The sequence below is a fragment of the Anomalospiza imberbis genome, chromosome 4 (assembly GCF_031753505.1).
Source record: "Anomalospiza imberbis isolate Cuckoo-Finch-1a 21T00152 chromosome 4, ASM3175350v1, whole genome shotgun sequence".
Lineage (NCBI taxonomy): Eukaryota > Metazoa > Chordata > Aves > Passeriformes > Viduidae > Anomalospiza > Anomalospiza imberbis.
Window position 1 is genome coordinate 25,716,085 of NC_089684.1, and position 12,100 is coordinate 25,728,184.

At 36.6% G+C, this 12,100-nt stretch overlaps 1 protein-coding gene across 7 annotated transcripts in view; it reads right to left on the reverse strand.

The window, feature by feature from the left end:
• GRID2 (glutamate ionotropic receptor delta type subunit 2) overlaps nt 1-12,100 on the reverse strand; it is an 812,539-nt gene that overhangs the window by 272,417 nt on the left and 528,022 nt on the right. For all 7 annotated transcript variants that reach the window (XR_010998200.1, XM_068187568.1, XM_068187570.1 and 4 more), the window contains one exon: nt 9,882-10,166. Coding sequence is in view for 6 of the 7 variants with exons in the window: in XM_068187568.1 (XP_068043669.1) it covers nt 9,882-10,166 (285 nt within the window). In the remaining variant the exon portion in view is untranslated. The remainder of the gene's footprint in view (nt 1-9,881; nt 10,167-12,100) is intronic.

Genomic DNA, 12,100 nt, shown 5'->3' on the forward strand with positions numbered 1-12,100 from the left:
TTAACTGTGGTAATGCACTGTACACTAGGGAGGTGTGCAGCTTCAGCTGGACTCTGACGGTGCCCCGGCCCTATGTAACACAAAGACTTGCGCAAAGTGTTTGCATTCCTGTGCACATATTGATCTCTATTAACATGGCTAAGATCCAGACAGAGGAAAACAACAATTTAGCAGGATGATTGAGTAACTGTCCTTCATTTTACTTTCACAACAGTGGGATTTCCTCCCATTAATCATCTTGTATGTGATCTGTTGTACGTCCAAATTAAAATTAATTAAAAAAAAAAAAAATCATCCCAGCTCTTTCATATTATCATTTGGGAACTAAGAAGGACCAGTTACCAGAGCAATTTCAGCTGGATGATCTAACTTGAGAGAATACAGCACTAGTTCAAACTCATGAGAAGTAAATTCAAGCCCAAATATTTAATTACATACAAAATCTCATTTATATTATCAGAATTTCTGCAACCTAAGGAGTGGACATATATCTTAGGAGAAATGGAATATTTGTAAATGGCACAAATGACTGGGGTCTTTTCCCCCCTTATTTGCAATTTTCTGAAATTTTACACATAAAGAACACATCAAATTGTCTCCATTTTTTAGTATCACTGAACTGAGAAAAATGAAAAAAAATACACTTGTATAATTTTTTCTTTTCTGAAGATATTTCCATTTCAAATTAAAATATAAGTAGGTGATTTCAATTTTTGTTGTTTGATATGAAATATTTTGGCACTAGTAGTGCCTGTGTAATCCCTATTTTAAAGGTTTGTTCAAATGTCATTCACATTAGCTACTTTTGTGTCACATTTTGAGTTATTAGAAGCTCTCCTTTAAATAAACAAAATCAATACAGATAGTCTTGAGCAGCTGAATCTGTGTTGGGAGAAAGATAGCAACTTTTTCAGTTTTTAAATCCTACAAGACTTTGGTTTTGAACCTTACTAAGGGGTGACACAAGATGCTTCCTTTGAGTTTCTTTTTTCCTTTTTTTTTTTTTTTTTTGACTGGAAAGAAGGAGGAAAAAAGCAAAGAATGCAAAAAATAAATAAGAATGAAGCCAGAACTAATCCTTCAGAGTATCTGCTGTTACTGTAGCTTCTTCAAAAATAGAAAGGAAGTCAGATTGTGATCACTCGTGAAGGCTGACATGGCAATATATTCTATCCATGTACTTTTGACTGTATAACCTGCTTTGTATCTCTTCATTCAATTCCCTTTTGACTACAGTTTGCTTTAGATATTTCCAAAAGGCTTCTATGTATTGTCTTTGAGTGAAGCAACTGCTTGCAAAGAAATGAATTTTCCCTGCATAGTGCCTTCAAATCATGCCAAAGTTTAAAAATTATGTGCAAATCCTGTACAACAGAACTTTATATTTCTGTGTAGATAAAAGTCTTTATTAAATAGCAACTACATATATATATATTTTTAAATAAGCCTGTCTGTACAATTCACCAGCTCTCTCTGTAAGTCACTGCTACTCCCTGCTGATTCTCATAAGCATGAGGAACTGTGCATCCCCTTCCAGGGAGATGGAGTAAAGAATGACAAAGAGCATGTCCTTGCAGTGAATAATTTGTGAATATTTGACAGGCTGAGAAAGTTGGGGTTCAACCTGCAGAAGAGAAGCTTGTGTGAAGATTTCATAACAATGTTCCAGTACCTGAAGGTGGGGCTACAGGGGAGCCAGAAAGGGACTCTGTCCCAGGAGCTATAGCGATAAGAGAAGGAGTAATGAGTTCAAAAAGAAAGAGGGATGATTTGGATTAGATATTAGGAAGAAATTCTTGACTATGAAGGCGGTAAGGCACTGCCACAGGTTCCCACAGCTGTGGATGTCCCATCCCTGGAGGTGTTCAAAGTCAGGTTGGATGAGGCTGAGAAACCTGGTTTAGTGGACGCATCCCTGCCCATGGCAGGGCATCGGAACTAAATGGTTCTTAAGGCCCCTTCCAACCCAAGCCATTCCATGATTGCATGTGTGTTACAAACTTCCTTATGACAAACTGTTCTCTGCCTCTGCATCAATGTCTTCCTAAAGAACATTGCCAGTTGATTAAAAATTTACAGTATAGAAAGAGGGAAATTTTATGAGTGAACTGATACTATGAAGAACATAACCTATGGAAGTGAAGCTGACAAACTATGATTTAGGAATACTGCTATAAATACTTTCTAGCTCTTTCCTGTCTCTCTGCTTCCTTTTTCTTGACTGTTTAAAACTCTCAGAGACAATTTTTCTTTTCAATTTATAATTAATTGACATTTATGATGTCATTATGCCAAATTCATGCTTTTTTCCCATTGGTGATATATTTTTTTCAATTCAATGTGCAAAAATTACTTCTCTAAAAAGTTTCCTCATTTGATTACTCTTCATTTATTTAGCTGCCAAAATATAAACTTACAAACTTAATTTTAATACATCTGAGAAGATAGAACAATGTCTTGAGAGCTGAAAAATACTTAGCAAACAGTAGCAGATACCAGTACAAGCTTCAGGTATTAAATTATTCTTTAAATCAATCACTGTTCTTCTGATGCAGGCTGCATATTCAAACAAAATCTCTTACCTCTGCAAAACCTCAAAGTAACACCTCATTTACAGAGTTTTCCCACTGCACAGATACTGGGAGAAGACCTACAGTTTTATTTTGGCCCCAGTTTGCCAACACAAGACAGGACTGTCAGGCGAAATCTTTGAACGCTTTACCCATCCCCTCTCTAAGGACTGCAACATGAGGGAGTGACAAACACTCTCTTTTTACATATTCCCGTATAGTTCCTGCAATACATTTCTCCAAGAGTTCTGTGGCTGAAAAGTAGAAGCATGTCCACTTTTTCACTAGAGAAACTTTATAGAATAATTCAGAACTTGAACTATTTTAGGATCACCCAAATTATATACTCAATTTGCAGTGGTAAAGTCAATCAGCAAATGCAAGTAGTGACAGAAGTTCTCACCTGACACACTAAAGTTACACAGATGAAAATTAATGCTCCTTTCCTTATCTGAATGACGTAATAAATACTAATGGGAAAAAAAAAAGTTCAGTAATAAGCTTGAATTAATTACATGTTTATTGAGGCACAGTGAAGTAAATGAGTATGGGAAGCTGGCAAAAAGCCAGATGAGTAATAAACAGTTTTAAGACTGTCTGGAGACAGACTTGAGAATATTATAGTCATCAAGCAGCTGAAAACAGCCTCAGGGTAATTATAAGCATTTGCAATCGATTAAAGAGAGCATGATTCTTTTATGAGTCTTTATTAAACTTGCATTAAAACTTAAAACGATTAGAAAATGTTATGGTTTCAAGCACATCTATGTCAGTGGTCATCATACTTATTTCTGGAAAATGTGTGTGCAGTAAAGTGATCCATGGGATCACTTAATTTATACTGGTTTTAAAGGAAATGCTGGGAATTTGGGGCCCATACATACATATGGGCCTCATCTCAGAATATCACCCCTCTTAAAATGCAGGAGGTAGCCTTTCTGCAAATAGCTCAGCCTTTCAGATTCCAGGTATAATCCCTGTTTTTCTGGGATCTTTCAAGAACAGCACTCCAATTCTATAGAATTACCCTCAATTTCTTTGAAAACCACTGCCTTTCTGGGGTAGGCATGGGGATAATGCTCTTTTATCTTCATAGTTTCACAGACTTGTTTACTAAGGCTGAACTCCTCAGTAATGCAAATGTCACTGCTCTCTCCTTAAAATTCTATTTTATTTTGTCTCTTTCTCCAAAATCCTTTCTCAAACTGAGCTTGAGACACCTTCTACTGGGCAGGTACCTCACACCGCTGCCTTCATCCTTTCCTTGTGCAGAAATAATGTGGAACCTTTGTATATGAAAAAGGAGCAAGAGGGAGATCCATGAGGAAGTTTTTCAAGACAGATGCCCACTCAAGTTCTTCCTACTACTAACCTTCTCCCTTCTGCTCCAGCCAAGTCTTGACAATTACTTCTTCAACCTCTGCTTCCTATAGGAATGCCTCCTTCAGCCTCACAGAGCAAATCCCCTTCATAGCCTTCATGCTTGCTTTTTTTCTCTTATTTACAAAAGTTAAAATTAAATTAAGGCCTAAGAGAATGGCAAATATCCATTGTCAAATATTTGCAGTATTAGTTGGAAGGTCAAAAAACTGTAAGGAAAGATATCTTAGCTCTGGAATCAGCAAATATTTCATAGATTTCCAGTGATGGTTGCATATCAAAAGCATGCTGGGATGAAATACACAAGGTTAGGCCAAAACATGGGAAAGAGAAGTGGGGTTAAGAATTTTTTTTCTTTTAATCTAAATTACAGAAAGGTTTTTAAATGTTAATATCATCACAATAAAAGAATTGGGATGAAGATAACATTAATTCTCCAGAAAAAAAATTTTATTCCCTCAGCCTTTCAAGAGGAAGATTGCAGTCTTTCTATCTACTTTAGCAGCAACAAAACATTAAAAATAAATGTTTCTAAACAGCTCGACTTTCTGTCTTTCATCTTAGAAATGCAGAGATACCTACACTGTAAACTGCACGAAATTCACAACTATGTTCTTGCAGTGATTGACTGGTTTCTTCATAAAGAATTTAGTACTACAGAAAAGTATCTAAATTTTTTCCTGGAAAATAAGTGAGTTGTAAACTGCCCAAGAGTAAAACACAAATTGCAAAAGCTTGTCCCTTGTTGATCCACCACAGAGCTAAAACCCAATAGTATGCTGGGATTGCAGCTCAATCACTCTGCCTATATGGCTTCAGCTCACACATCGTGGTCTCAAATTACTATTTCATTCCATGAAACGTGTCTGTCTTTTCCATGTTGGGCTGGCCACTGTCAGGTGCCAGTCTGTGGATCAGGTAGGATTTGCTGTTTCAAACTGCATTTTGCTCGCTCTGAACTTGAAACCATGAAGATTAATAACTTGGCAAACTTGCTCAAAATGTTTACAGATGGCAGTGGTTTATATAAATCCAATCTTGGCAATTTTCAAAGGGATAAGTTAAACATTTACAGTGTCCAACCTAAAAGTGCCCTCACTGAAAGGGTCCCAATGCTCCTAAGGAAGAATTCAGACAAGAGGAGGAGCTTCCCAGTCTCTACATCTGCTCGTGAGGAGAAGCACAAACACCCTCTGCACAGTGACCTTACACGTTGAGCTGAGCAGTCAAGAATGAAGCGAGTAGGAGCTGATTTGGCTGCTTAAATGATTTGGCTTCTACATACTGTGTGGATAGTAATTTTAATAGCAGTTTGAGAAAGGAATCAGTCTACTTCATAATTCTGCTGCGCTTCATGCCCCCTAATTTTTATCTCCGCAAGAAGACTCTCTTTAACAGCCTTTGAAGAAGTGCAGAATTGTTAAATGCTTTTAATATCCATGTATTAAATCTTCCTAAACAAAATCAGGTTTCATGTCCTGGACAAGCAGGCCCTTAGTTGTTTTACAGGAAGGAACAAAACACACTGAATACAAGGGGACTGACAGCACTGGGAGTTTGCTCTAGATCATGCTTGCAGAGTGCAAGGATTGAGGAAAAGACAACTTGTTCTGATTTTCAAAACTTTATCTGAATTTATACACTAAAAGTACAATTCTAGTAAATGAAATACACCAAATATCACCTAAGCCTGCTCCCTTTAAAGCATTCTTTTTTCTTACATCTCCACTCATTAATTCCTACTGTATGTTGATCTTACATTTGTTACTGGGGAGGCTCTACCACTTAGAAAAGACTATGGCTTTTCTGGAGTCTTTACTTATCATAACAAAGTAGGAAAATAAATAGGAAAATAAGGTTTTTATACAATTATCAAGGTGTCCTTTGTTTTGTCTTAAAATAGTCAGCCTATCTTCAGATTTCTTGGAAAAGAAATATAATTTGAAAACATATATGTCAATTATTTCAGAAATGTATTTCTACCTCATTTTTTCAACATCCAGTTAGTGATGACTTAATGAAAGAACTGCTTCTTTCGAAGACTTAACTCTCCTTGTCAGTAAAGAACCATTAAGTAGACTTGAAGTTTCTAAGATTTAGATGTTAGTACAGTCATGTTAAAAAAGTAAAACTGAATATACTCATCTACTTATATTCAAAATCAGAATTTGAGATTTTTAAGTAGGATAACATAGGGGAAATTATTCTCATATCTGCAGAAAACAATTCCATTATAAAAAATTCTCTGATAATGAAAAGCAAAGTATGATAGACTGCAAGATGAAATTCAAAAGTAATTTTATTGATAGGATTTAAAACCTTTGTTTTTGATAAATTGACACATAAAGGTTTGCAGCTTATATTAAAGGTGCAAGGCAACTGGTTTAGTGCAGTATGTACTTTGAGTAAGAACCCAATTTTACTGTAGGAAAATTTATTTTAAATATGAAAGATCCATTTTCTTCCATAGAGCAGAATTATTGCTGGAAATAAGTTCAGTAATACAACTTTCAATAATACAGAGTATTTTGTTTCAAATAATCAAATTAAATGACTATACAAAATAATTTATTGGAAAGGAAAGTAGTGAAATTCTGCTGGTTGCCGGAATCAGTCTGTTAGTGCTTCCACATTTTCTAACTTAGAAAAATATGGCAACAATGAGAAAAAAAAGATGAACACACACCAGAATCTATATTCCCATTATTTGTGAAGTGTCATTTACTGCCATGGAGACACTACTTCATGTTATGATAGACACCTTGAGAAGGAATGATTACTGCACATGAAAAAATATCACCAGGGAAAGAACTTGGTGCTTGCACAGGTGTCAGTTTTGCAGACAGTTGTGCACAGCATATCAATAATCTCTTCCTAATATGAAATCAATTCTAATACAGGTATCAAACTCCCACCTACTTTAATGTTTAATACTAAATGTTCTATTAAAATGTCTAATAGTAACTGCTGCAAGCAGCTACACTGAGCAAAGCTTTTAGCAGGAATTTTATTTTAGGTCTGTATGAGCTGAGAAAATAAATAAGTCTCACTGCAGCAGAACCTCTCAGGGAAGCTGAGGTACAGGACTGGACTGGGATCTTCCAGAGGAAATTGCAACCACCCTTAGCTGCACTGACGCTGACCAAAGGGATGGATTATTCCTGGACCTCCACCCCATATCTGCATGCTCAGTATTGACTTCTTTCAAAAATAGGCACAGAAGCTAATGGCAATGTTCCCTTCCTCGGGGTCTTCTGGAGTTCTTGGGCCAATGGTCTTTTTAAAAATTCAAACTGATGCTTGAATAGTTTTCTTTTGTAAAAATATTTCACATCTAGAGACCCATCAAAAGAATGGCTTTCTCAAACACCACAGAATCAAGGAATAATTAGAGTTGGATGGGATTTCAGGACATCACACTGTCCAACCTGCTGCTCAAAGCACGGTTAATACTGAATTCAGACTTATCCACTCTGTAATCCACGAAAAAGTGATTCCAGTTCCTCTTTTCATGCCATTAATTTCTTTTTCCCTCTCTCTGTGCTAGTTCTTCTTTCATCAATAGAGAATCCAGGAAGATAACATATGACAAGTGCTTTCAGTTTATCAATAAAATAGCAGGAAAAGGGGAGAAAGTGATATAATTTGTTAATATTTATAACAATCTGGCAAGATTGCTCTCTCGGGGCTACTAATCAAAAAATGTCACCATATGTCTGTGAAAAACTGCTGTCATAGATCAAAAGCTGGGAAGGATTGTGAACAGGCAAAACACAGTGTCCAATGTAATGGGTTCAGCTGAAACAGGGTAGCAAAGATTTAGAGGGGCATCCCAATATGAGCAAGAAGAAGAAATGGAGAACCAGTGATCAAAGGAAAGAATGAGAGGCCTCAGGTTAGAGACAGTGATCTGAAAGTTTTGCTCTGTTTGTTAGTAAAAATGGAGGGGTAAATCATCAATGAAATCAGCAACATAAAATTTCATAAAGAAATTGTAGGAAGCAAAAGAAGAATACAGAAATTGCTTGTTGCCCTAGGATGGCTGTTGAAATCATGGATTTAGCTTGATATAGTCTAAAGAAACATACCATTGCACAGCTAATAGCTCTACTCTGAGTCACAGGCTAATTTAAAAATCAGGTTACATTTAAAATAATTTTCTCCATGGTATTAATCCCAAACTATGAACACCACTCACCCCCAAAAAAACAACCTACCCCCAACAAAATGCCCAAGCCACACAAATGGTTAGAAAGGGGACAGACTGCTCAGTACATATTAAATGCAGAATGTTGGGGGTTTTTTATGCCTTTTCCTGATGTTTGTGATGGTGATCACTAATCAGAGTCAGATTACCAGGCTTTCTTGGTTAGTATGGCATTACTTGTTGACTACTGAATTCAGAATGCCAGAGAGGCTGGTACAGAGACTAAATATTTGCCACAAGTCAAATCTCAGGATGATGTGTCACTCAGTGAGCTATTGCTCTGAAACTAATTCCTAGCAGGCAGGCAGGCATCTGTGTTATGTAAGTCACACCATGATGAAGTTCTTACCCAGAGATCAAGGGCAAAATATCATGGTGTCTGTACTGTATTTTTAAATTACATAATGAAACTTGAGTAACTTAAACCTAGAATTTTCAAATATAATTATTCAAAGAGATTAATTATAAAATTTACTTGAGGCTTTTCAACTCAAAAATACATGCAAAAAAAAAAGATTCCCCTTAAATTAAAAGTTTATAGTTGTCTTCATAAGTACCTGGCAGTTAAATACACAAACTCATGATTTTTGAACAAAAATACTCTGCTGTGAGATTTTTAGATTTTTTGTTTATTTATTTTTTTAGGGGTCCTTGTGTGTTCCCTATCCCATGGCTGGTGCTTTTAGGTGCTGCTTTGTTATAGAGAAAAATTCTCCTATTCATCACTTTCTAGTCTTCTAATTTAAGAATTTATTATGTAGACAGGGAACAAAAATCAATAACACCTGACCTGAATGAACCAGATATTATGCACAGTAAATCGCTGAAGTGAGCATTTTTCTATAACTTAAAGATTAAACTTTGAACATAAGTTTTAAAATGCTCATCCAGGCCAGTCATGATTACTTATGAATATTGGATGCATCTGAAGAAAACAGGTCTGGTGGCAAAGCAATTTATCACAGAAATAAAGGTTGTTAAATTTCTTAGATAATGCACCTCCTGGAGAAATCTTTCCAGTTCTCCTGTCAGCTGTAGAAAATATCTGGACCAAAATCGGCTGATTCACTGAGCTGGATGGTGCAGTCTTGTGACACCACCATCTGTGTCACACTTACTCTATCACACAAAAACCACCAATTCAGCACCTTTTAGGAACACTGAATGAACTCAAAACAGAGGGAATGTTGTCTTGTCCAAGCCCTCCTCCTCAACTTCTTCACTCTCAAGAACTTCTTTCTACATGTTTTATATTTATGACTAGCACCTTGCTCTTGCCAAACTTCTGACCTACATTCACCCTCGCTTCAGATTCTGGCCAGAAAGTATATGCCAACAAACAGAAGACATTCACCACAGAATAAAAAAATCTACAGAATGCAAATCTTACACATTGCAACTTGAATTGTCATTTTATGTTTCTACTGTCCAAAAAAACCAAGAGAGCTTGCTAAAAACTTTTATGTTTCATAAACACAGGTAGAATAGAAAAACACATAAGTTCTTCATTTATCAGCTAACTCTAATAAAGACATTATCAAATAAACCTGTAAATGCTGATGGATTTTAGAAATAGATTTCTCTGAGGTGCTGTGAAATGCTGCCAGAACCATAAATGTTCACAAGCAAAACATAATCTATTGGAAGACTATAAAACCGTAACGTGACAATTTTCAACAGGATTATGGATTTGACAAAAATTACCTTGATAAATAAATACTTACCATAGTCATTATCATAAAAAATAATGAATTTCTGCCAGGCATATTCTGTGACCACTCTGAAGATGACATCATTTAAGTAGACCGGGGGCCGCACGGAGAGCGTGTAGTCATCGTTGCGGTTGCTCCTGGTGAGCCCGCAGCCGCTTCTTGGCGTTCCTGCCGTGGAGCGCTGGATGAAGAGGTGAGGGATGTGCATGGCATCGGCCAGAGACTGCAGGGATCCTGCTGATGTGCAGCCAATGGAGCTGACAAGGGCCAGGATGCCTTGGTTCATCAGGTCACAGGCTGTAAGAAAGCACAGCGATATTGGGAGTGAGAGCAGTTCAGTGCACATGGCCTTTTTTGCTGTTGAAATACACTGGGAGCTGAAACACAGAAGGTCCAATCAAGGAAAATATGGGTACATTTTTCACATTGAGTAATCCAGATCTAAAATTCATCAAAATCACAAAGTTAGTCTATTTATTTTGAGGCATCTCGTGGTCTAAACTGGAAGACTGTCCTATCCACTCTATCCAGAAATGAATTTTCCTTTAGAAATGGGACCCATCACTGGATCTTCTCAGAAACACAAAAAACTGATTTTGGCTATGGAATTAACATGACCACCCAAGGAGATAAGCACTCTTCAAAGTCTAGCACAACAGCTCCATGAATAATAGTATCTTTGCTTTATACAGGGAAAACTTGAAGTAACAGCTCAGGCTTGCTGTCATCTTCTGAAGACAAATAAATAGCATTATGTGCATTAACTTGTCCAAGGAAAAAAGAGGTTTCTTCTGGGTCTCACATAAACTTTTCTTTTTCTTTAGAAGACAAACAACCTTCCCCTCACCCACAAGCCGGTCTTATAAATAGCAAAATGCTTTCAAAATTCAGTAAATAGTTTCTACACATTTACTTTCCTCACCCCCTTAAGACATGAAGTTGACTGTGCAAAATGTAACACCTTAAAACTAAATAATGGTCCTATTAGTTAAAGTAGATAGCCTTAAGTACAATGCCAGTGACATCCACATTAATATAATGGTGTTTATCATGAATAATGTTGATGCAATCAATAAATATCAAAGAAATTAATAATCATTAGGTCTGTAATGTTGAAGGGCTACCCTGTGAATCAAGTAGTCAAGTCAAGTCAAGTCAAGTAGTTATCATCCTGTGTTTCTAACAGGCTGGAGAGCTTGAATGAAGAAATAATGTGAACATGTAACGTTATTCCCCAGAACACACCCAAGGCTAAATTTTGAAATAGTCAATTTTTCACTGGCAAAGTTACACAGTTAACCTGCATTTACACATGTAAATGAGCAATGGGATGGTAAAAACCGTAATGTGTTTACATATGAATATCTAATACTGAACTGTACAAATATATGCAGGACTATTCTGCACACACAAGTGGAGGCCAAAACAAGAAACCCACGTGAGAATTATATTCACCAAAAAATATAAAAACATATTTTACTGCCAGACCTGCTGTCTCAAATCATATGGCTCTTACTCACAGTGAGTAATATTTTACTTTGCAAACACACCTGTTGATCTCAATGGGAATATTTTCAGTGTGAGGCGTGGAGTTCCACATTCAGGCCCATGTAGAGATTGACTTTGAAGTCAAAGGACAGCACCAGAGGTCATGAGTGCTGAGAACCACCTTCTCCTAAAGGCAGAGCATTATTTTCATTAAGAGACAGAGATCTGGAACATACAAGGGTGTTTTCCCAGAGCCTAGCCTACTCATGCTGTTGCTGCTGAGACTTCGTTGCTTGTGAGCCTTTCTGAATTCCTTCATGCAGATAATTATGGGAGAGAGAACCTTCCCACACAGAGCTTTCAAAGTGTTTTGGCTTAGGATAAAGTGTTCCCTCTGTTACATGCTCTGAACACAGCTCAGCTTCTGGACTTTACGTTAAAGGTACTACATTTTTGATAATTGCAAGTATTCTTCTTCAGGAAAGTATAAAATATGATTGGTAATGGGACAAAAAAATGTTGGTATCTCATAAGTTTCTAAAATTTGGAACATTTCGAAACAATCTTAATAGCTATTAATCTTTTATGCTGCTTATTACAGTCCTTTATCATCACTTTCTACAAAGATAAAAGGCTTGTCAAGTTAAATTTTTAGGGAGATGATGAATCTATTTCTTGATATGGTTTTCCTGTACCAAGGACTGCAATCTCTAGGTTGCATATCTGAGTAAGAATGCTACTGC